Source organism: Urocampus carinirostris, chromosome 1 (genome assembly GCF_059441175.1).
Source record: "Urocampus carinirostris isolate Australia breed hairy pipefish chromosome 1, RoL_Ucar_1.0, whole genome shotgun sequence".
In the NCBI taxonomy this organism is placed as follows: domain Eukaryota; kingdom Metazoa; phylum Chordata; class Actinopteri; order Syngnathiformes; family Syngnathidae; genus Urocampus; species Urocampus carinirostris.
In genome coordinates, this window is record NC_142349.1 from 39,826,305 (window position 1) to 39,853,101 (window position 26,797).

General features: G+C 39.7%; 1 protein-coding gene across 1 annotated transcript in view; it reads left to right on the top strand.

The window, feature by feature from the left end:
• The window catches only part of cyth3b (cytohesin 3b), a 56,896-nt gene that overhangs the window by 20,726 nt on the left and 9,373 nt on the right, over positions 1 to 26,797 (top strand). Inside the window, exons 2-7 of the mRNA XM_088338774.1 lie at positions 16,874 to 16,956; positions 18,180 to 18,244; positions 21,633 to 21,699; positions 21,906 to 22,024; positions 23,175 to 23,255; positions 25,461 to 25,573. Of these exons, the coding sequence (XP_088194900.1) occupies positions 16,874 to 16,956; positions 18,180 to 18,244; positions 21,633 to 21,699; positions 21,906 to 22,024; positions 23,175 to 23,255; positions 25,461 to 25,573 (528 nt within the window). The remainder of the gene's footprint in view (positions 1 to 16,873; positions 16,957 to 18,179; positions 18,245 to 21,632; positions 21,700 to 21,905; positions 22,025 to 23,174; positions 23,256 to 25,460; positions 25,574 to 26,797) is intronic.

Consider the following 26,797-nt stretch of genomic DNA (forward strand, 5'->3'; position numbering starts at 1 on the left):
TAAACTAAAAAGAAAAATCCAGAAATGATAATGCATGCATTTTTTAACGATTTATTTGTGCGCTATAGCTGCAAATAAGTCTTTGAACACCTGAAAAAGATTCAGATTCAGATCTACTTTATTGTCATTCTAGTACACGTGTATACAGAACGAAATGTCGATACATCTGACCCGCACAGTTTCCTTGAATGTACAGATATAAATAAAATGTTGTATTGAGTTGGAGTATTGAGTACTAATAATATACTAAATAATTATGGCTATGTATAGTATTTTACAGTAGTGAAATGAATGTTAATATTTGGTACAGTGGGCTTTGTTTGCTATTACAGAGTTCAAACATTTCCTGTAGTCTTTCACCAGGTTTGCACACTCTGCAGGACACACTCCTCCACACAGATCTTATCTAGATCAGTCAGCTTTCTGGCCTATCGCTGAGAAACACAAAATTTAAGCTCCCTCCAAAGATTTTCGATTGGGTTAAGGTCTGGAGACTAGTTGGGTCATGCTAGAACCTTGATATGCTTCTTACGGAGCCACTCCTTTGTTTTCCTGGCATTGTGCTTCGGGTCATCGTCGTGTTGGAAGAACCAGCCATGACCCATCTTCAATGCTCTGACTGAGGGAAGGAGGTAGTTCTTTAAAATCTCAGAATACACGGACGGCCCCACTCATCCTCTCTTTAATGCAGTACACTCGTCCTGTCTAATATGCAGAAAAACACCCCCAAAGCATGCGTCACAGTAGGGATGGTGTTCTTTGGATTGTACTCTTCATTCTTCATCCTCCAAACACGCTTAGTGGGATTATGACCAAAAGGTTCTATTTTGGTCTCATCCGACCACAAAACTTTCTCCCATGACTCCTCTGTATCATCTAAATGGTCATGTGCAAACGTAAGACAGGCCTTGACATGTGCTGGCTTAAGCAGGGGAACCTTTCGTGCCATGCATGATTTCAAAGAATGACGTGTATTACACAGTAACCTTGGAAACAGTGGTCCCAGCTCTTTTCAGGTCGTTGACCAACTCCTGTCATGTAGTTCCGGGCTGATTCCTCACCCTTCTTAGAATAATTGAGACCCCACGAGGTGATATCTTGCATGGGGCTCCATTCCGATTTGTGATTGACCGTCATATTTAGCTTCTTCCATTTTCTAATGATTGCTCCAACAGTGGACCTTTTTTCACCAAGCTGCTTGGCAATTACTCTGTTGCCCTTTACAGCCTTGTGGAGGTGTACAATTTTGTCTCTGGTGTCTTTGGACAGCTATTTGAGCTTCGCCATGTTACAAGTTAAAGTCTTACGGATTGTATGGCGTGGACAGGTGTCTTTATGTCTTTATACAGCTAACAAACTCAAACAGATGCATTTGATTCAGGATGATACATAGAGTGCAGGTGGGCTTGCGCAGACTAACAGGTCTTTCAGGGTCAGAATTGTAGATGATACACAGGTGTTCAAATTCTTATTTGTAGCTGTGTCACACAAATAAATGGTTAAAAAAATCATGCATTGTGATTTCTGGAATTTTTTCTTCTTCACAGTGGACATGCACCTACGATGAAAATTTCAGACCCCTCCATGATTTCTAAGTGGGAGAAATAGCAAAATAGCAGGGTGTTCAAATACTTATTTTTTTCACTATATATGCAAAAATAAGTCTCAAACCCAGTCTGTATAGTATAGTGTCCCCGAGTAGTTTAAACATATTTAATTTATTTAAGAGAACTCATAGAATTTGTGGAAATAGGCAAAAACACATGCACTGGTTGCCAACTCTGTAAAATAAACAAGGAACACCTTGATAGACGGCCGACCTGATTCCTTTAAACGGTCCCAGTGGCAAATTTAAATAATTATTTATTTTGGGGGAAGGGGTTTACTCACTGAACCGAAGCTAACTATAGGCAATTTTTTTTACAAGAAAATCACAGTGACCCAGCACTGGTGAGCTATTTTCAGAACTTGTCCGCGGGCACCTTAACTGTCCTTTGGGACACCCGAGGCACCAAGTTGGAGACCCCTGCACTTAACTTAGCCACTTGACCAACTCCAGATATCCATATAAAGCCAATTCACTCGGTCCTCCATTGGAGCTTGCGGATATTAAGTTAGTTTAACATGTGTTAACGAATATAAGCATGTCAGTAAATACAATAATTGAATAATAATGATAATGATTTAAAAGTATGATTAACAAATTTATAAATGGTTGAACAGATAGCAGGAAATTCTGAATATTGTAAAATAATACTGAGCGCCAAGTTAAGAAGACTGATCAGTGTTTTAGTTTTGGATAGCTGTTCAGGAAATAAGTTATTGTTTGTAATTCTGTTTTTTGGGACAATAAAAACAATTTTTTTTGTCTTTTTTCTTAGTTTTTTTTCAGATTTTTTTCCATTCCATTTTTGCTATCAGACACCTGCAAAGAAGTTTGCTGAGGACGCTATGGTTGTCTGTTATTCTGACTATTATGTGTGATTTACATCATAGATAGATAGATACTTTATTCATCCCCTAAGGGAAATTCATATTTCCAGCAGCATCCCTGAGCTGAGAACAGTACAATAATAAAGCCAAAAGAATACAATATACAAATACCCAGTGTGACGTGCAAATGCCCACTGTAGCGTGTTATATAGAGTAACTAAATAGTGCTACACAGAATACATATTGCAGTAAGATTCGGTAATATCCAATGTAGGTGGTGTGGTTTAATGTGGGCCTTTACTCTGCCGGGTGGAGTTAAAGAGCCTCATAACATGAGGAAGAAAAGATCTCTTCAGTCTGTCCGTACTACAAGACAGTGACAGCAGTCTGTCGCTGAAACTGCTCTTCTGTCTGGAGATAATGCTGTGTAGTGGATGCGATGGATTGTCCATGATTGACCTCAGCTTTTTCAGTGCTCGTCTCTCAGCTACTGTTGTTAGGCTGTCCAGCTCTTTGCCCACAACAGAGCTCGCTTTCCTAGCCAGTTTATTGAGACGAGAGGCATCCTTCTTCTTGACGCTGCCTCCCCAACACGCTGCCGCATAGAAGAGGGCGCTTGCCACTACTGTCTCATAGAATATTTTCAGGAGCTTTTTGCAGATGTTGAAGGAGGCCAGCCTTCTGAGGAAGTAAAGTCGGCTTTGCCCTTTCCTACATAGAGCTTCTGTGTTGGCAGTGAGTTCTGGTTCTCCTAAAGTCCACCACCATCTCTCTGGTCTTGGTGGTGTTTGTTTTGTTTTGTTGTTTCTATTCACCAGTCATGTTGCTGTCCTTTAATTTCCAGACCCTTTAGGGCTGATCTGCTTTTTGTAACCTATGAGTTCTAACTAAAAAGAAGATTTGGTAGAGGACCTTTAGGACGGAATAGACTTTGCATTTTGAGGGTTTTTGTATTACAGTCCTCTTCTGTTTTCTATGCAAGTTCAGAATGCATTGATGTTTTCTCTCTATATTTTGAGTGTCAACTAAACTATAAACTTATCAAAAGCTCGTCCATTGTCGGGTTGATGATTCTTATATGTGGGCTAATCTAAGAAATTTACGACTGCGTGGTAGTCTCATGGTTTTGGGACTGCACACACTTGTATGTTAAAGTCATTCTTAATGTATCATCTGTTCAATCTTGTGCCTCAAAGACAAATAGTGAATGAAATCACTCATAACTCCGTTCTACCCACGCAGCACATTAATTCTGCATGCAGACATCGTTGCAGACAATTTGTCTCGATGTTAAGTCTGGTGGCTTGCTTCTGTAAGACTATGAGATTTCATTTGGAGAGTTTAATTAGGTAAAAAGTACATCAAACCGGATTAGCAAACAAAGGAACTAACATCAGGCTGAAGACTTTACAATTTGACTTTTGTTCATCTCTTCTATGCTTGTGCAAAGAGAACCTTTAGATTTTCCCTCCACTCTGAAATCCCCAAACTCTTTCCATAATGTGAATGCCGCTGACATATGTTGATGATATTGGCAGAACGCAGTAATATATACAAAGACAAGAATAATAACAATTTAGACCAATAAAAATGATGCTATTTTGGTACTCATGGCAACCCTGTCTTTTTTTGTTGCTCTCAATAAAAACATCATTGTTCTTTTGTAAAATCATCTATCAATACATTGCAAGTACTTGGATCGGATCGATACTATTGTACTGGATCGACACTATTGTACTGGATCGATAATTGGCTCCTACATTTACCTTAAAGCACCGCTTCTCTATGTAGATAGGGCAGCCCTTTTCTGTCTCTCACCCAGCACCCTCGACCATTAAATTTATGCTTAAGTGTGTGACTGGCAGACATTCTTTGAGCACTTCTCCGTACCTGGCGTGCCAGGCCAAAGTAAGAGCCAAATCTATGGACCCTGCCCTACCAGAAGCTAAAATTGACAGAGGCAAAACGGAGTGGACTTTTTTTTCCAACTACAGAAAAAGACTATTGAAGGTTTTATGGGTGTGGTAAAGTGGTCTTCTGCTGTAGCAACACTACACATTTACATCAAATCATAAGCAAATTTCAACCTACAGAGAGCAAATAACTGCAACTAAAAACGTAAACATGTTACAGTTTATGTTGCCATTATGGCAACAGAGCCAATGAGAGACAATTGACACTTAATTGACATTGCTAACTTTATTTTATTTAGTTTTATTTTATTTTTATTTTTATAGATATTTTTGTTCTCTAGCTGACATTGTTATAAAGTAGTTTACATTGCTGTTTTTTTGAATGAATGAATGAAATTCTTATTTCAAACATAACAAATAAAAACAGGACAAAAACAATGACTAAACAACAAAAATAATGATAACATATCATGTTGGAAAAGGGGTAGTAAAAAGCAGACACTTATTTTCCCTACCCCTTCATCTTCCTTATTAATTACATTTTACAGATAGCTCCTCTTGTGTCTAAATATAACAAATTCTCATGGATATACATATTATATAGGTCGGATATCAATGATTATAATAATAACAATAGTCACATATGTTATATACAAATCATCGTAGTACCCATCTATTCACGTTATAACGCAAATAGTCACTAAATATCATTGTGACACCAATGATAATAACTACAATAGCAATAATAACAGTTATGATATAATAATAGTAACAATAACAATAAGGTTAACTATAGTTGAACCAGTGTTCATTTTACCTCTGAATAGTGATGGGTACCGGGGACTCGCATGCTCAAAAATCTATGGGTCCCAACAGAGACCTATGGGTCCCCAAAATTTAGTGTTATCGGGTTGAAATTGTTAATCGGCGACATATATATAAATAAATATATAAATCTATATATTCATTCAGTTTTATCATCACACTTAATTGGTAATACAAACCAGTTATCACTTCAGATTGTTCAGTTCTCAAAAATATCGTACATTATACAAAATAATATTGCTGAAATATTAGTCTATATATTCATGCAGTTTTAATCACTTCAGATTTTTCAGTTCATATATTCTTCGTGGTTTCCTGTCCCGCCACAGTTGTAATGCTTTCTCAAGGTCCAATTGCAGCAACGGAATTTCCATAGCTAATTTGTGATTTTCATTGTCGTTGTGCCGATCCAATGCGCTTTTCTGAAAGTTCGTGTTGCGAAATGATTTATGCAATCCAGTTTTTTTGTCACGCTGTGTTCACGCATCACAGAACATGTATCCTCCATTATCATCCTCATAGCGTAACCAGAAATATAATTGAGTCCATTTTGGCAGAAAAGTCCTTTTCTTGCTAGGAGTATTCTTTTGTTTATTTTTCGTCGAATCGTTCGCTTCAAAACACGTGTTTTCCTTGCCATGGTGGTCTTCTGAAGAATTTGTCCGCCGTTTTTTTCGTGCCGGAATTATTGCCGTTGTTACTACTTTCTGTATTATGTTTCGACTTATTACCGACACTGAAGAAATTACCAATTTTTTGTTGATTTGCACCTAATACCAACTGTTTTTACGGAGGCATACTTCTCTTTCACTCGACAACCACCAAAACAATGACGTCATCTCGTTTGCCGAGATCTCGTTTGCCGAGATCGGCGCGAGACCAAAACAACATTGCGGATCTGCCTGATGAAAGATTTGCAGTGCGGTAAATCTTTGTTAAAAAAAAAAAAAGTAATCGGATAATAATGACAATTTAGTGTCAAAAAAAGTTGCGGCCCGGTAACGCACGTTGATTTGACCCAATGCATCCCCAGCAAAAATGATGCGTCTAGGACGCAGGGACGCGGGCAAACGAGAACACTGTAGTTGTAAACCATCCATTTGACACGCAATATTTCCAATCTCTAGTATCACTCATACGCCATTTTCTTCATCTCTGTATTCTGCCGGTAATGTTTTTTTTTGTATTTAAATTTGAACACGTGAATATTTGGACATTGTTTGAATCTCGTCTTGTAAATTGTTCCAAAGTTTGACTCCACACACAGACACACACATACATATCCTGGTGGTTCTCACCATTGGAATTTTTAATTTATTACAGCCCCTTAAGTTATAACTTCCCTCCTTCCGAGTGAATATTTTTTGGATGTTTTCTGGCTTTATGTTTTTGTTGACTTTAAATAGCAGTTGTGAAATTAAACATTTTACTAAATCATCCAATTTTAATAATTTGGACTGCAGGAATAAAATATTAGTATGATCACGATATCCTACACTGTGTATGGTTCTAATTGCACGTTTTTGGAGGATAAACAGGGGCTGTAGTGAACTTTTGTAAATACTGCCCCAGACATCTGCACAATATATTAAGTATGGCAGAACTAGAGAAAAATATAATAAATACAATGCATTATAGTTTAAAAGGAATTTGGCTTAATTAATTATTGAAATGCCTTTAGATACCTTAGTTTGTATGTGTCTGATGTGTGTTTTCCAGCTTAATTTATTGTCTATTATGACCCCTAAAAACATAATTTTTGATAGAGTGTCTATTGCAGCACCATCAATTTTTACTTCTACATCTTGAATGCTTTTTTAAGGCAATAGATACCCCAACTGCGTATCCGTTCCTTTCTATGCTATGGGTGATTTCTTCTACTGCATCAATAACAGCCATTGCTGCTGATCTGTTTGACTACCTTGGCTTTTATTCTGAAACAGTTTTAATAAAAATATTAATATTTATTTTGTATACTGTTTTGCAATCGTGTTTTCATAACCATTTTTAGTCCCTACAATCTTTGTGCTGTGTTTATCATAATTATAAACGAACTGGCTGGTTGAATTATTCAATAAGCATGACATTTCTAGCAAAATACCAATATTTATCGAAAGTACATTGTATTTACTTACATTGGATCAATATCAAAATTCCCAATTTTGCCCTCCCCTAATTTATTGAGCAGCTGACAACTCAAGTAAGCAGATTCAGTGCGGGGGAAAAAAAGAAACTGCATGTGCACGATATGCTACAACAAAGACAACAAAATGAAAAGGTGAGCCATCCAATGAAATCACCAAACTCCCTCCGCAATATGCATGCCGCTGACACATTTTGTCAAGGCAACTTCATCAGCCCCGTAACAATTCTCCACACTTATCATGTACCTGTTTTTGTTTTGATTTTGATCCTAGTAGCTATTCATTGCAAACAACATACAGAAATTGTTTAAGTTTATTGAATGAAGCCTGGTGAGTGATGTGGCGAATACATTTCAGCATTGGCTTGGGCTGAGGCAAATATGACGTATTTGTCTAATTGCGAATATATTTCATATTCGCGAATATTTTTCACATTTGCAATTACCACAGAGGCAAACTGTAATATCTTGATGAGGTGTACGACTTTGTTTTGTCTCAGGATTTATTGTTTCTGGCAGCGTTTTAACAGACCGCGTTATAACCTCTATAGGCCTTACGGCAGTTCCTTTGATACTGACAGATACGGTGTATTTTCTGTAAAGTGAAAAGAAATCTCTTTGATATGCTTTGTTGTCAGTTTTACCAGAGTACTACAAAGAGATCAAAGAGATCTGACCCAGCAGAAAAAGCTAATGTTGTGACTCATCCATTTGCAGAAACTGTAATAATAAAAACCTCATCATCCAGTCCAGCGTGAATGTGGATCTTTGGTGGGACACGTACACCGCGGTTACATAGATAGATACTTTATTCATCCCCTAAGGGAAATTCACCTGTAAGGCACATTCACGTAACCATGCTTAATACACAACACACATGATATATAAATTATATACAAATATATGACACAAACAACATCAGTTTTGTTATGTAGCCATCATGGCTGTACAATTTGGTTATACAACCACGCACCACTTCAGTATTTTGGACACACTTCTGGTTTGCAACTAATGACTATTTTAATATTCAAGGAATCGGTCGATTAGTCTTTCAATTTGATAAATCGGATTTTTAAAAAACGCTTTTTTAATTTCCTCTTAGATACAAGAAACAAAAATACATACAAATGTATGTTATATGCCTGCAAATGTATAAGATACTCTTTCCCTACTACCTTATCCAAAGATCATATTACATTTAGACTTATCCAACAAAACAAAAACAAAAAAAGTGCAATAAATTAAATCTTTATGCGTAGCAAAATCTTAACCCGCTAAAAGATGTCAAAAAGCGTAAACCCACTTTTCATACTGTTGTCAACGAATTTGGTGTTTGGTTAAGTATTTGAATATGATCAACTTTCCCAATGTACAAATAATATACAATATGATTAAAAGGCTCCCCTTTGTGATGAGATAAACATGTCATCATTGTTATTTTTCTTTTTAGTTTATATATTTGGTTATTTATTTTCATAGTTTTTCTCTGTTCCCTTGTTAACTGTAGTGTTTTATTATTTAATGCCAATTTTGTTTGTAATGATGCAATGTTCAATGAAAAAACAAAAAAACAAAACAAAAAACAAAAGAATTAGGTACGTTTAGGGAAACGGTCTCAAGACGCCCTCTGCTGGACCAAATTTTTACTACAAACTTACAACTTCACCACGAGATCCAATGCACTTATTTTCATTGATTAACGTTTTTAGTGGCTCATAAATTGCGCAACACAATGACTTGATAAGGTAATTAGATGCTAACACTTTAGATAATCGATTTTATTGATTTGTTGTTGTAGCCCTTTAACCAGTGGCAGCGGTGAGCTCAAAAACACAGAAGTGGTCTGCAACCTTTGTTTCAAGAAGGTGCTAGTGAACAGAGCTAACACAAGTCATCTCAAGCAGCATTTTGAGTCCGGACATTTCGTTTAAATCTAGGCTTAGAACACACTTATATTTTATAGCTTATGGATGACTTATATTTCATGTTGACAATATCTGTGTATTGTTTGTTATTGCTACATCCATGCCACCTGGTCTTCCTTTTTATTTTTTATGTTATTTTATATTAAACTTTAATTTTTTCACATTTTATTTTCAATCTATGCTGCCTGGTCATCTTGGAAGGGGGATTACCTTATGTGCAGTCCCTTGTCAAGGTTTCTTCATTTTCCTTTCCCTCATGTAGGTTTTAGATCGGGGATGGTGTCATAATAGTCTGTGGTTTGCAATAATCTGTGGTTTGTGCAGACCTTTGAGACTCCTTGTGATTAAGGGCTATCCGAATAAACGTGACTTGACTCCAGTCACCCGGTACAATTGGCTGAGTTAGTCAGCTAAGGAAATATGGCAAACAATCCAGGGGTTGCAGCTTGTCAATTGGATATATGTGGAGTTTACACACGAGTCACGACATACAAACAAGACAGTGTAAAATGGCGCACGCTAACAGATAGTATTACATGGTCTTCTTCTCTTCTTGGGGTTGTCCATCGATTCGATGATGACCATCTTCTTTTAATTGTGAGTCTGCTGATGCTTGAAGAGTCCGATCCTGGATCCACAGATGCGGTTACAGACAGAGCATGTGAAGGGGGTGATGGGGGGAGCAGGGGTGGCCTGGCAAGCATGTCTCTTTGCACGCTTTGCTGCACGGTGTTGCATGCGCTGTTCCTCCATGTAATCCACTCCCTGTGAGCAGTGGGAGCGCCAGAGGTCTCGGCAGGAAGCAAGTTCCTCCAGTGAGTAGGGGTTTATCCGACATCTCTTCAGGATGTTCTTCATTTGGTCTTTGAACCGCTTCTTCTGCCCACCAGCACTGCGTTGGCCTAGATGTAACTGACCATAGAGGATACGGCGTGGCAGTCTGTGGCTGGGCATTCGAACAACATGCCCCAGCCACCTAAGTTGGCGTTGGGCCATAATGGATTCCATGCTGCAGCTGCCTGCCCTCTCCAACACCTCTGTGTGCGGCACTCTATCCCTCCATGTGATGCCAAGGATCTTCTGAAGACATCTTACATGGAAGGTCTCGAGGCTCTTCAGATGGCGGCTGTAGATAGTCCATGCCTCACATCCATACAGTAATGTAGTGATGCATACAGCTCTGTAGACCAGCATTTTGGTGTGGAGTCTAAGGTTGTTGTTTTGAAAGACCCTTCTCCTTAGTCGACCGAAAGATGCTGATGCTTGCTTGAGACGGCTCTGGATCTCATCATCCAATGAGCAGGTGTCAGACACTATGCTCCCCAGATATTTGAAGGTGGGCACCATGAGCAGGTGTTGCCCTGCTGCAGTGAGGATTATTGGATTTGGTAAGAGGTCAGCACTGGACTGACAGAGTACCTCTGTCTTCTGGGTGTTGATCGTCAGTCCCATTCTGGTGTATGCAGTTACAGCTGCCGAGAGAATGTTTTGCAGAGCCTCCGGTGTATGGGCAACCAAGGCACAGTCATCAGCATACTGTAGCTCAATGATGGTCTCTGAAGTCAGTTTGGTAGTTGCCTGTAGCCTCCTGATGTTAAACAGGTTACCATCAACCCTGTAGTTGATGGTAACTCCAGCCTGCTTCTCCATCCTTCTACGTAGCAGTGTTGTAACACAGACGAGGAAGATGTTGAAGAGAACTGGAGCCAGCACACAGCCTTGCCTCACTCCAGTTTCGACGCCAAAGGGCTCTGAGCTGTGTCTTCCAACTACCACTCTGGCTGTCATCCCTGCATGGAACTGTGCAAGAATGGTGAGAAACTTGGGTGGACACCCAAATCTCTTCAGGACTTGCCACAGTAGGTCCCTGTTCACTGTGTCAAATGCCTTTGAGAGATCGACAAAGGCGATGAACAAGTCCTTGTGCTGCTCCCGGCATTTCTCTTGGAGCTGACGTGTCACAGAGATCATGTACACTGTTCCCCTGTCCTTTCGAAAACCACACTGTGACTCTGGGATGACGCGTTCCGATATTTTTGAGATGAGTCTGCGGAGCATGACCTTGGCAAGGACCTTTCCAGCAGTGGCCAACAAAGAGATACCCCTACTGTTGGAGCAGATGGATTTATCTCCTTTATTCTTGAAGATGGTCACAATGTTCGCATCTTTCCACAGTTGCGGGACACACTCTCGTCTCCACACCTCTGAAATGTATTGAAACAGTGTCCGTGTACAGAGGTAGCCTCCTACCTTGAGAAGTTCAGCTGGGATGTTGTCAGGTCCAGGGGATTTATTGTTTTTCAGGGTTTTGACTGCATGCAGGATTTCATTGAAAGTTGGCGGGAGGTCGAGGTCTGGCAATGTAGGATGTTCAGGGAGCTCTGAAAGGACATTTGGGTCCACTGGGGTGGGCTGGTTGAGCAGGGTGTTGAAATGCTCAGCCCACCGCTCCACTATCATAGCCTGATCCTTGATTAGAGATGTTCCATCAGCAGATCTAACAGGTGCCAGGGAGCAGTTTCTGGGGCCATAGATGGTTTTTACTGCATCATAGAAACTGTGCATATCGCTTCTATCAGCGTGAGACTGGATTTCATTGGCTTTTGAGATCCACCACTCATCTTGCAGTTTTCTGAGAGTTCTCTGGGCCTCGGAACGAAGGGCTTGCCATAGCTTTTTATGGAATTGAGATTGTGGGTTGTTCAGGGTGGCTCTGTGCGCCTTGTGCATTCTGTCCAGGAGGGTTGAGATCTCTCCGGCATTCTGGTCAAACCAGTCCTGGTGTTTTTTAGTTTTAAAACCAACGGTTTGGGCTGCAGTGTCAAAGAGGGTGGTAGATATATAGGTCCACTTCTCATCCATCCCAGCCTCTGACATGACCAGCTGCTCAATGTTTGCCAGCCTCTCAGCTAGAGAGCAACGGAAGTTGTCAAGGGTGTCGCTACTGGAGAGTTTGGCACAGTTGAGTGTCTTCCTCTTTGAACCACCCTGACGTGCTAGGGGCCGGACATGCATTCTGACCTTTGTCAGAATCATGCGGTGGTCGGTCCAACAGTCTGCCCCACGCATAGCTCTTGTAATGAGCACGTCCTTCAGGTCAGCCCTCCTCACGATCGCGTAGTCGATCAGGTGCCAGTGTTTGGACCTGGGATGCATCCAGGATGCCTTATATTTATTCTTTTGTTGGAAGATGGTGTTTGTGATGGTAAGGTTATGTTCCGCGCACAGACTAAGAAGTCTCATGCCATTGGAATTAACTTTTCCAATGCCATGGGCACCAATCACACCATTCCAGTTTTGCAAGTTCTTTCCGACTCTTGCATTGAAATCACCAAGCAGCATGATTTTGTCATTCCTCGGGATGTGACTGAGGATGTCATCGAGTGCCTGGTAGAAGCGATCCTTCTCTTCATCATTCGATGGCAGTGTTGGTGCATAGGCACTAACTAATGTAACATGTCTGCATTTTGCAAGTGGGATGCGAAGAGTCATTAGTCTTTCACTGACACCCACTGGTGACTCTGTGAGCTTCAGCAGTAGGGTGTTCTTAATTGCAAAACCAACTCCGTGAAGATGGTGTCCGCCCATGGGGTATCCCTTCCAAAAGAATGTATAACCCTCCCCCTCTTCATTGAGTGAGCCTTCCTCAAGGAGTCTGGTCTCGCTGAGCGCTGCCACATCCACATTATATCGCTTCAGCTCATTGGCAATGAGTGCTGTTCTGCGCTGTGGTCTGTTCAAACTGGTGTCCAGGAGTGTCCATATGTTCCATGCTGCAATTCTAAATGCTATTGTTTTTCGACCGCATAGTGGAATGTCCCGACAGGCGCGGTTTCCTGTCCGGGTACTGTGATGAGTGGGCAGTCTTTAGGCCACCTTTTCTAGGCCTTTCCCCAATTGGGGTGAGCAGTGCGGCCACTAAATAGTGCTGCTCAGACGCACAGGGGTCTGCCGGAAACAGCTGCCACTCAATCCCAGCTGCTAACGACCCTTGCCCTGTGTCGCTGACGTGCAGAGTTCCAGCTAAGAGCTTCCAGCTCATTCAAACCTGCTCCCGTCACTGGATACTCCATCGCCGCCAGACTTTTGTGGTCGGAGACTCAGGTAAAAGAGGATACCTGCGCAATGATGGTTTTTAAAGTGGTGTAAGGGGTGCGCTTTCCCCAACGCCACTATCTTGATTGTAAAGAAGATGGTTCCAGTGGCAAGGGAGACCCTAGACGACCGACATCTTCCTACAACTGCAGGCGGCTGCCGGAATCCAGGTCTGTGGGAAACCGCCTCAAAGCGTGCCGCCACCAGCTTTTGGGATCACTCTTAGTCTGGACTCTACCCTTGGACCTGTTCGGCTTGGGTAACCCTGCCAGGAGTACGAGACTCCCGCCGACATAGCTCTAGGGGTCATGGAGACGCACAAAGTGCCCCACCACGATAAGGTGGTGATCCGTCGGGACACATTACACACACACATTACATGGTACATCGCTACTGAAAGGATGCGGTTGACAAACCAGCATTCAGAAACTGTACAACCCATGAGCTGTACAACCCACCACGCAAAACCATTTGAAGTTTACAAGTTCATATTCAAGTTAATGTCTTTGTTATTACAGTTTCTAAGATAAACTGTATATCTTCTCAGTTACATACCTCCTTTTACAATTTACCAGTCTTCGTTTTCAAAACCTAAGAGCTTCAAGAAAAGAGACATTTGTTTGTTGCTGTTAGCTGCATTCACTTTAAATGCGTTGAAATCTTAAAAACAGAAGAGAAGCAAAGGGACGTTCATCTGTTCTGCTTTTGTATTCACTTTGAGTGTGTGTGTGTGTGTGTGTGTGTAATTCGAGTATTCCTCATCTGTGCACTTCATTTAGCACTTTTTTAAAGTTTGCACTTTATTACTGAAAATGTAATTCAAAGACCTTACAACCGGTTACCTCACCTGTGCATTATTCCTCAAAAGGTTTTACTTCACAGGCTGAAATCCTGCCTTGTGTTTTGATAAGAGGGTTAATAATGATTGATTGATTATTCCTTCACCTAGTTTTTGACCATTACATCACTCTTCTTTCTTAAGGTGTACAGTATTTGTAATATCAAGCTGATATTGTCATAGTAGTATATAACGCAGAAGGGATTATTTTTGGACAATATATTTGTTAATCATTGTTCTCTGTGTGACAATTAATTGTCTCCAGAAATTCCAAATTGTGACAGCCCTAGCATTTGCTGTCTGTATACTGGCTAACTTAGGCAGCCTGTTGAATTGCTCAGTGTTTTTGGGGCGATTGGCAGCTGGTGTGTGGATTTGCCAAACAACCCCAGGCCCCGTAGCGGAGATATTTTTGGGTTCACCCGAAAGTTAAGAATCGAGAGGGAGATGGCATATATATGAAGAACCTCTCATTATTGGCAGTTGACGAGAATAACAAAAGACGAGAGGGAAAATGTGTGTGAATTGCAAAGCTGCTTAGGCGAATGAATCACTCAGGGGTTTTCAATCAGCTCTTACCCCCACTTTGTGCTGGGTGGGGGCAGACTGAGATTGTGTACGTACGTATATATACACGTTAATGTGGTTGTGTGTTTGAGAGAGAGGGAGAGAAAGCACCGGAGAGGCACAATCTGCAATAACTCCATGTGAAAATGACCTACTTCCTGTCAGCTCACTCTCAACCGGATTGCAGTTGTGATGCGTGTGTGATGTTGTAGGGGGCATGCGTGTGTGTCCTGCAGCAGAGGTTTCTGTTGCACGGTTAAATTGCGGATAAGAAGGTGTCCCTGGGGAGTTAAAGTACAATATGCAGTTTGTATGTGTGTGTGTGATATGGCTTCTTTTAACTCCCTGCAGTGTTAATTAGCCAACGACAACCGAATCAAAGATAATATTCAAGCAGCCCGGCCACCAGATGCTTCAGTGCCATGCAACGTTTCCAATCCTTTCCAATACAACAATTCCCTGAAACATGAGCAACCTGTTTTATGTTTTTAAAAATGCAAGCTGACATTCTGACCTTAGGGTTTAAATATGTATTTCTATAACTAAAAAGGCTCCATGCTGTTTCTCATGATTCCCTGTTAAGGTTTGACTTTGAAACTCAACAGCATTTTAAACCAGTTGTCGGCAACCACAGGATTGCTGGCCAGCACCAGGCCGTGGGTCGTTTGGTACCGGTTCGCATGAAAAGGAAGAAAACTTTTTATTTTTTGCTTAAAACATATTTATTCACGTGTATATATGCACTTTTTTTACCCAATAAAAACCTCAAAATTAGGGTACGGGTTACGCACTAAATATTACGATTGTATATTATTGTATTTGATTAATCAGTAAACAAATACAGCAGTCCACATATGCCCATCATTGCATGCAACAGGATTTGAACCCGGATTATGGTGGGGAAGGTGCTGATTCCTGACCACTGTAAAACTATACAACAAGGCATTTGATTTAATCTTATCATCACACTATTTTTACTCACAGTGCCACGTTGTGCAACGTTATAATGGTGCATTATGGTAAATAGTTTGGCCAAAAGAACATTTACAACGTGGTACTGTGAGTAAAATTGGTGTGATGATGAGATAAATATAATATTTTTTTCCGAGTAATATAAATTACGAGATCCTTATTGGTGCAGTAATTACACAGTGGGTTTAGGCTTATTGCTCAAATCTTCACTGGGGGTTTAAAGGTGCACTATTATTATTATTATTATTATTATTATTATGTTATCATTGGGCCATCCAGCTTGAATATTGTAAGACGTAAAACTGGTCCGTGGTCCAGAAAAGGTTGCAGACCACCATTTTAAACCATCAAAATACACTAAAAACACTTGGTCGGCGCTAACGTGCAAAGTAAAAATCAATTAATATGCTAATCTGGCATCAATGGTAGCATTTCAATAGCACTTAACAAAAAAGAAATTCGTTCAGGCTGGTAATACCACCTAGCTACATGCATATGTTCTCAATCCTTTGTGTAGAAAGACCAATTTTATCCGAGCCACCCTGTTCAGGTGTGCTTGTTTGTGTTGCTGTCTTATTAAATGAAATTGAATTGTCTTAATTGACATTGATAAAAATGTTGTGAAACATTGTATGCAACAAGATAGGACATGGCACTCCAGGGTAAATCACGTAATAAGGATAAATAGGCAAAGAATATTGACAAGAATTTTATTATTTATTGCTTAAAAATTGGCCTAAGTTATAAGAATAGTGCATGGTGACAATAGCTCAATAAGAAGTGAAATAACACTTTGCAGCAAAAAAAAAAATCCTTATAAAAAAATTAATAAAGACAATTCTTATGACAAGGGATCAAAGCAGAAGAAGCAGCAATTTGGACAGAATTAAAGCATGAAATCTAAATGCACAATTGCTTTATTTTTATCTATTTTGGGATCAAGCAGCTTCAATTTTTCCAGGGGAAGCCGAAACAGATTGATGATAATCCAGTTCACCAATTAAACACGTATGTCAAGGCAACGCATTTGCCTCCTTCAATTTAGGTCATCATCACGGCTGAGCATTTTTTTCTCAGCGGCACCAAGCGTAATCCCCGCCACTTTGACTGGCTGCCGGTCCTTTCCCATATCGCTCCTCATCCTCACTTTCTACATCCGCAGTACCTGAGGACCTCTCGGTGGAGGAGCGGGATGAGCTGTGCAATATCAGACGCAGGAAAAAGGAGCTGCTGGATGATATTGAAGTGAGTAGCGGGTATTTGTTTCATTTTGGTTCATCACTTAGTTAGACGGTGTGCTTGCTTTTCCCTTCGTCTCGCGAAGAATTATTGAAACCGTGTTTCTCAACTGGTGGGCCGCGGATCAGTTTTCAGTGGGTCGCGTTGGCAAAATAATGCAGATAAAAAGAAAAAAAAACAGAGGTTCTGTCACACTCCTCAGTAGATGGCTGCTCGATCTCGTCTTCCTGTTCAGTCAATCGACGCCCTCCCAATTGTGGTGGAGAGGGACCACTTCTCATTCGATTGTGATTTTGTCTGTTTTATTTGCTTTTTGGGTCCCAAAAAAGTTGGTGGGGAAAATGGAAAACAATGATGGAGTTGAAGAAGGAAATGATTGCGAAATACCAAAATTGTGTAAGAGCTTCTGCCATGGACGGTACAGAAAATGGTGCAGAAATGTTACATGTTGAGCCTTTTACCAGCGTGTTAATCTTTATTATCTACAATATATGTGTTTTAAATAATTGTCATCGTTGAGATACATGTTTTATTATCATATTAGAAGTTAATTAATTTTGATATTGGTCAGTCTAAAGCGGGCAGCACAGCGGCTCAGTGGTTAGTGCGTGTGCGGCACGGTTCTGAGGTTGTGGGATCGAACTTTCCTGTTTGGAGTTTGCATGTTCTCCCCGTGCTTGTGTTGGTTTCCTCCGGGCACTCTGGTTTCCTCCCACATTCCAAAAACATGTATGTCAGGTTAAGTGGCCGGTCCAAATTGTCCCTAGGTGTGAATGAGGGAGTGAGTTGTCTGTCTCTATGTGCCCTGCAACTGGCTGGCAACCGGTTCCGGTTGTCCCCTGCCCACTGCCGGGATAGCTGGGATGGGCTCCAGCACCACCGCGATCCTACTGAGGATAAGCGGTGCGGATAATGGATGGATGGTTAGTCTAAAGCAGATTTAGGGGGTGGCTTATATGTGATGAATATATGCCAACATATACAGCACTTGAAATCCTTTTGGTTTTGGTGGTTGATTTCTTTTTTTGCAAAAAAAAGGTGAATATATTATAATATTTCTGCTTTGAACTGCATAATCCGTTACTTTTACAAATTAAAATATTTCTTGATTTGTGTTGCGGCTTGTAATCAGGTAGGATGTGGGGCCCTGAAGCCAGACCAGTTGAGAAGCACCGTATTAAAACATTTTGTGCACCAGGAGACCCTTTTCCTTTCTTTCTTTCTTGCAGCGGCTGAAGTTTGAGATAGCAGAAGTCATGACGGAAATCGAACAGTTAACCTGCGTCGGGGAGAGGTGAGGTTCTTTATTTCTCTTTTCATAAATTCACAATTTGAACGGGAAGAACATTGGGGTGAGCACATTTCTGGCAACTTATCCTGGGTTAGAACTTGACTTCAGGCCAGAGGTGTGCAAACTACAGCCCGTGACCTACATACGGCCCATTAACCTTTTTAAGCCAGCCAAAGGAAAATTGAACTGAATTGAATTGTCTTATAATTTCTATAAATGTAATGGGGATTTATTTTGCTTCTAAGTATCTCATATGGAAAATGGGAAATACTTTATACATTTTCATTTTAGTTTTTCCTTTTCTTCTAAAATATTTTTTTACATTTAGCCAACTTGTATTCTAACTATTAAATCAGACATTTTTACATTTTTTAAATTTTGTCCTATTTCATGTGAAAAATAAGCTAAAATGGGAGCTTTCAGATGCTCTGCTGCCTGACCTCCGGAATTCTGCCACCCTGTCCGTCTTCAAATCCTGACTCAAAACCCACCTCTTCAGATTTGCCTTTTCATGATCATTTGCCTCACACACCGCCCCCTTTGAACTCTATTGTGTTTTCATTTGCTATTTATTTCTTGCATGTCTTATTCTAGTTTTAATCTTGCTTTATTGTAGTTAGTTAATAAATGTACAGCGACCTTGGGTGTCCTGAAAGGTGCTTTGAAGTACAATGTATTATTATTATTATCATTATTATGAAAGCTGAAGTAAACTAGTGAAATATTACATTAAAAACTGTCCTTAAAAAAGAAAAAAAAACTGAGCAAAGTTATCTTTGATATCCATTATTTTTATGTATTTTTCGGACTATAAGGTACACCCAAAAAATAAACCACATTGGCCAAATATTTTAAAGTGCGCCTCTTAACCCATTGTGGATATTTGAGCAATGATTGATAAATAGATAATCTTCGCTGGCCCAAATAACAATACATTGTATGCAACGGGATTCGAACCCGGGTCGTATCGCCGAGGTGGCTGAGACTTTACTATTGGACGACCAGTCGTACGGATGATCAATGAAAAGGCATTAGAGCTAGTCTCATTAGACTATTTTTACCCACGGTGTCAAAAACACTGATTTGTATAGTGCATTCTAAAAATGTAAACAGTCGCTCCTCTACTTCACCTGCGCTTCAATAATATTGCAAGAGACAATAACAAAAAATACAAGCTCTTTTACTCTGCGTTTATTCAAGGAATCAATTTCCTTGCCCTGAAGGATTCTCGTGCCGACGTGATGAAGGGGCCTATCGTGGAAGAAGAGCCGGAGCTAGCTAATGGGCTAGCGGCGTTATAAGTCTTCGGTACCATCCGTAATCATGGTAAATGCGAACTCACGACCAAATAAGATCATCGAGTGCTGGTGGAAAACATCGAAGCGCACAGGGAGCGCAGTTGCTGTGTTTTGCGGAAACGTGGCTCACGTTTAGCATTCCGGACGCTAACGTGTAGCCACCCGGAGCTACCCGGAGCTACCCGGAGCTATCCGGCTTCAACGCCGCTATACAGAGACACGAAAGCCGGGGGGAATCGGAGAGGAGGCGGACTTGCTAACACGAGGTGGTGTATCCCTGGATTTTCACAAAGAAAAGATTTCCATCTGCCGCAGGGATGTCGAACTTTTGGACGTCATCCACTCCGCTACAAGCACCCCTGGGGCATCATGTTAATCTGTAAATAAACAACGTGGTAGACTGCTGGAAGTGTGAATTTTCCTACGGGGATGAATAAAGTATCTATCTATCTACTTACGTAAACTTATTAATAAGAGAGGATATTGACGCACAGGTGAAAAAGTGGAGAGACTTTTTAACCTGTCATAATGGACTATGCAAATCAGTGTTTCTGGCATCTTAAGTAAAAATAGTGGGAAAATGAGATATGCTCTAAGGGCTTTTCGTATGTTATCCGTACCACTGGTGAACTATTGGTAAAATGTCAGCGCCTTCAGTGATCCAGGTTCGATTCCCATTTTACTATTCCATGCCATCAATTTATGAAGAACCCAATATATACACAAATAGACACGGAAGCTCTTTCTTTAGTCTCAATCTCATGCGCCTTATAGTCTGGTACGCCTTTGTTGGGTGGGTCGGTATGTTGTATCCCTTAACCACTCGGGTCGTAGGGGCACCATATCCTGTGGTGTGTCTTGAAAAATATATAAAGAAAAGTTTAGTATTTTGAGATGTGCCTTGTAATCCGGTGCGCCTTACATTGCGGAAAGCACTGTAACTAGTAAGCATTATTAAATAAATTTTTTTTTAAGTTTCACATATTTTGGAAACCTTTTTCCAACTGTATTAAAATAAAAAATGACCCAAAATGTTCAAAACGAGTGCAACAAACCCTTCATGCCATGAGGCTCTTTAACTTCACCCGGCAGAGTAAAGGCCCACATTAAACCACACCCCCTACATTGCATATTACCGAATTTTATTGCAATATGTATTCTGTGTAGCACTATCTAGATACTCTATATAACACGCTACAGTGGGTATTAGCACGTCACATTGGGTATTTGTATATTGTATTCTTTTTGCTTTATTATTGTATTGTTCTCCGTGCAGAGATGCTGCTGAAAATGTTAATTTCCCTGTGAGGATGAATAAAGTATCTATCTATCTATCTATCTATCTATCTATCTATCTATCTATCTATCTATCTATCTATCTATCTATCTATCTATCTATCTATCTATCTATCTATCTATCTATCTATCTATCTATCTATCTATCTATCTATCTATCTATCTATCTATCTATCTATCTATCTATCTATCTCTATCTTCTTTTTGCATTGGAAGTTGTATTTGTTTCATTTGATACCTGTAGCAGACAAACAATATTAGCTGACAAAAAAAAAATATTTTTCAAGCAGTTATTATAGATGTGTAAAAATACAATTTGCAGAATCACAAGGATGAAAAGCAGCTTTAACGTTAGGTTAAACTCGTTTTATTGTGTATTGTTCCTCCTGTGTGTGTATGCAAAAGGCAGGCAGGCATGGCTCGTATTTGTGTAATCCCCCAGACTAAACATTAGCTAGACGCCTGGCGTTAGAAGCTCCTTTCTGATTGGTTGAAGAGGTGGAGCGAGGTCACGCGTCCCAGGTGCAGCGGCCAAACCGCTTCGGCCTTATTTATCTCCAGGCAAACATGGGGGACCTGCACCGGGGTAGGAGGGCCCCTGTGGGGCAGTTGCAAAATGTCGCCTGAACTGCAATTACAGACTTTTTACTGGAAGTCTCATTAAAAGTCTTCTCAAACAAACACTGTTTGCCAGCCAACGAGGTGTCTGTTGGCCAACGAGCAAACACGGCCACGACCTCTCAACGCCGTACCATTTAACTGTCACATCATGGCCTCGTCTATTTTTTTATTTGCAGCAAAACCACACAAAGAAACAAACAGATAGCCATGGGCAGGAAGAAGTTCAACATGGACCCCAAAAAGGTCAGGAAATACACACTGTTTTTTTTGTATGCAAGTACGCTATTCCAGGTTTATTTCAACCTAAGGAAGATATTTATGAATTATAGAATGTCGATAGTTTCAAATTGCATTAGTTGTGTCTTCAAAACCTGACTGTTCCAAGCTCCCCCTACTGTGTACATGTTACATCTTTTCGGGGTTAAAATGATTTTGTGTTCTGTTTGAAGGGCATCCAGTTCCTTCTGGAAAACGATCTCCTCCAGAACACTCCAGAGGACATAGCACAGTTCCTCTACAAAGGCGAAGGTCTCAACAAGACTGTGATTGGAGACTACTTAGGTGAACGGTGAGTCTTTTCATCCTTTTTGTCATTTCTCAGTCACAACTGTCAAAAAGGCTGACCTAATGAATAGTATACAGCGGGGGTGGCGAACACTTGGCTCTAGAGCCGCATGCGGCTCTTGGCTAATAAGAATGCGGCTCTTTGTCTCATCATATTTTCTATATACTGTTACTTTTTGCCTTGTTTCATGTTTAGTTTTTTTTGTTTGTATTAAGGGTGGATACTTTCCTTGAAATCAACTCAAGAACAATACTTGTATTATAAGGAGAGGAGAGTGTTATGGGAAATAATTTTGTTTTTTAATTGTGTGTGTTTGTGTGTGTCTGTCTGTCATGGCAGGTCAGTGCGTGGTGTGGCTCTTTGACTCTCACAGTTAAAAATTTCGTCTCTGTGTCAAACTTGTTCGCCACCCCCGGTATACAGGGTTCTTGTGGATGCTATAAAAGTCTTAAAAGGCATTGAATTCAGATTCAGAGATTGAATACAACAGAAAGTCTTGCTGAAAGATACAGATTAACACAAAAAAGGCAACGACGATGGAAACAACTCTTTGGTGTATCTGATGATAATTTGAACTTTGAAGGACAAATAAATTGTACATTTATGTTTGTGTTGTGTTTGTAGTTGTAGTTGTCAATAGATCGTTTGCATCATGGACGCATGTATTCAACAACATATGTCACGTTGCCCTCATGTAGGTTTTAGATCAGGGGATAGTGTCACAATAGTCTGTGGTTTGCAATAATCTGTGGTCTGTGCAGCTCTTTGAGACTCATTGTGATTAAGGGCTACATAAAGAAACATGACTTGACTTGACTTTCGATGCTTAGTTTGAACTCAGAAAAAGTCAAACCAAATTGTTAACCGATGTTTAACAAAAAAAACTGGGGTGGGCGTTATACACAAATGAATACGTTATTTCCTCAAAACTCTTCTCACCTTTTTAAGCACTGACCCATTTTGATGCCTGAGTTGTGGATCTATAAGTTACAGCCCAGACAATAGATTTGCTGTGCAATTCTTTCATAGACATTATCAACAAAGATTGCAAATATATTTGACCTCTGTACCTAATACTAAGTACAATTATGAGTTGTTGATCCCCCCCCTAAAAAAAATCCCAAAAGCTAATATGTCAGCTTCTCCTTCTCAGAGATGACTTCAACATCAAAGTGCTGCAGGCATTTGTGGAGCTTCACGAGTTTGCAGACCTCAACCTCGTACAAGCCTTGAGGTGAGTTTGCATACCAGAGATTTTCACAAAAGGCCACGGGAGTCTTTAGTTGATGAAACGGAATGGGGAAGGTTTAACTAAATGTTTTTTTGAAAACTTATTTAAAATATTTTTTAAACCAACTCGAACTACATTTTATGTGACGAGAGTAGCTTAATTTTTGTTAATTGCCAATAACCTTTAGGTGAATTTTCTGTATCATTTAAATGTATTTGTTATGAAATGATTCCTGTTATATGTCAAAGGAAATCAAAAAATAAAAAGGATTATTGTTTGACCAGTGATGTCCTTTCTCAATTAGTGAACCTTTCATAAAGTACTTAGTGTTGCTATTACTCTACCTGCTTTGCAATTTGAATCTGTTTTATACGAGTTAAAATACTTTCGAATGTTTCTATCTGGTTTCAGAAAGGGAATTTTAAAAAGTCACAACCGCTGCTGGAGTAACTTAGAATATAATAGATTAGTTCTTATTGACGTAAATAACAACGCAGCGAACATTGTTTGCTACGAGATTAGACATGGCACTTAAATAAAAACCCAAAAGATAAAATTATATAAACAAATTTCAGAATAAATAGGCAAACATATTTACAAGATAGTGCTTGCAGACTGGCCCGAGTAGGAAATTCAATATATTTTGTAATAAAAGTGCTATGAAAAATATTGTATCGTAACTATAGTGCAATGAAAAGTAGTGCAATAATATTAAACAATCAAATTATTTTTTAGGTACATGTTTTTCACAGTGTTGCATGCAGTGAAAAAGCTGTCTCTGAGCCTGTTAGTTCTTGGTTTAAGCATCCTGTAGCACCTACCAGTAGGCAACATGTCAAAGATGTGACGGCCGGGGTACAAGAGTCCTTTATAATATTGTTGGCTGTGTTGTGGTAATACAAACTCGCAATGTCCTCTAGACTGGGCAGACAGCAGCCAATGTTTTTGTGACCCATGTTGATAACTCTCTGTATGGCTTCCCTGTCCGCTGCAGTGCTCCCAGCATACCATACCCATGTTTATATGCCAGAATGTTCTCAATCAATTCACAACATTGCGCCAGGGTACCCTGGTGTGCTCTGAGACCTAGTCTAGTATGCCACAGGAAATTGCACAATTTTATCTTTGTGAAAAAGCTGGCCAGTGTTCGTCATCTTTGCTTTATTCCAGTGATTACCTGAGTAAATAAAACATTCATCCATATTGGTAGGTGGCAGCACATTACAATTTTTTTTTTCTTTGTATACTTATTATCTGCTCATAAAGTAGGCCAACATACTCATGAATGATGAAGCTGTTTACGATTGCGCTGCCAAGCAAAATGAAATAAATCAAAGTACAAAATCATTTTGATGATTTTATGTATTATTTATTATATTTGTTTTTTGTTTTTTCTATAAAATTGTGATAAACCAATTGCAAAACTTGATAAATAGGAGTTCAAAATGTCAAATCTAAAACCGTATTATAATTATTAATCAACCTTGTTAGCCACAGTGACCACAAATGAGAAGAAACACTTTACACTGTCTGATTAGGGAACATAATGGTTTAACCTTTAAAGTCTAATTCCACTTTAAACTCTAACATTTTCAAACGAAAATGCATGCTTGTCACAGATTTTACACATTATATTGTTAGAGAGTGAGGAGGAGAATTATGTGAAAATAATACTTTTTTTAAGTTACTGTAAAATACTGCACATATCGTGATTCAATAACGTGGTCATTTTTTAAAATGGCTTTACAAATTATTGTTTTAATGATGTAATGTATAATTTGCATGTATGTTTAATTGAAGAATCGTCCAAAGTTATTTTGGGGACGGGTCTCCTATAAGGCTTTGGCTTTAACCTGTCATCCCTTTCTTCTTTTCAGGTGATTTGTTAATTCTTGGATGTGATGTTTGCTCTACATCCCTGAAGAGAAAATAAATATACGAGAAAACAAACAATAAAAAATGCCAAAGAAAATACTTGAAACTGGCCTTGGGAATTTTTTTGAAAAAATCTTTCAGGAACGGTGAACCTTGATATTTTTTTTCTGAAAAAAAAGTGCCCCGGCTCAAAAGATTAAGAAATTTGGAAGAACCCTGTTTGACATATTATTCTTGATTGCAAATGTGAAATTAATGAATTTACATGACTATCCCCTCACTATCTACTGCTGAGCTATCACTAAAACGTGTGTCACCATCTTTGTCTCGCAGGCAGTTTCTGTGGAGCTTCAGACTTCCTGGCGAAGCGCAGAAGATTGATCGTATGATGGAGGCGTTCGCCTCCAGGTACTGTCAGTGCAACACTGGTGTCTTCCAGTCCACAGGTAACATACACAAAGGCAGACAAACACACATGCATTTTGCTTGATTGATGAGTCAGGATTGATAACGGGGCTATCTCGCCTATTTAGCCGCACACCAAGACTTATGTCTTCACTCCTACACACGCCAGTCCCTTTTTAGAACATTTCCAAAGAATAAATCACATATTTTCTTTGGTTTACTCATTTGTACAACGCTACCTCTTCAAACCAACTTAATTTGTTCCAGGTTCGTGCTCGTAGCCCGAATTGCTCGTGTTACCGATATGAAATGATTAAAAACTAATTGGCCCGTTTTCGACCTCCCAAAAGCATCTACGTTAACCCTAAAAAAACAGAAAGACACATAGTTCTTTACACTAAAAGGACATTCATAAAGTAATTAAAAAAAAACTGTGTTAAGTTAGATAAGATGATAGTAACAAAAGAAAATTTGAGTTTATTATGAGTGAGTCTTTGTAATAAAGGTGTGTGTGTGCGACGTGGAGGTGCGGGCAAAGGACTGGGGTCCAGGAGGAGTGAGGGCGCACGACTTTTGACGATAAGGAATCACTTACTATACACTTAAAGTTACTGGAACTGTAAAGGTGGGGTGCATCGCTTGATGTGTCCTAAAAAGGTGAAAGTAGAATATTGTCTGTATAAGGTATGTGTTAACAATGTCCAACTGAGTTTAAAGAGCACTTATAAAAGAAAAATCCACCGTGTCTATCTGCTTTTATCTTACTTTTAGCATCGCTGTTCCGGGATACACAAACATTAGGAAGCAGGAAAGGGGGAGTGGAGAGTGACTTTATGCCTGTAATCAGTTTTTTTTTGTGTAGCATGAAAAAGGCTGATTTGAAATTAAGTTCCAACACCAACCCAAACCCTCCAAATAGATGAAAAGAGAAAAGTTTATCCGAGAATGTCTAAAATATCCATGTTTTTGAAGAATGAGCTTACAGAGGTTGTGATCATTACTTTAAGCCATGGGATGACGGCTCAGAATAAAATTTTGGACAGCACTTTTAATTAAACACAAACACGAACATTTTTAAAGCATACTGTTTTTACTTTATTTCTTTTATTTAAATGAAGCGGAGCGCTCCAAAAACGTTTCCATGGCTTGTAACCTGCACTCGCTGCCGCCTCATTCCAAACCACAGTCACAGAGCCAGTCGTCTTCTTGAATTTCCTAACCAAGCCATGGTGGGCATTGAAATCCATTCTGATTTTGACCAACAT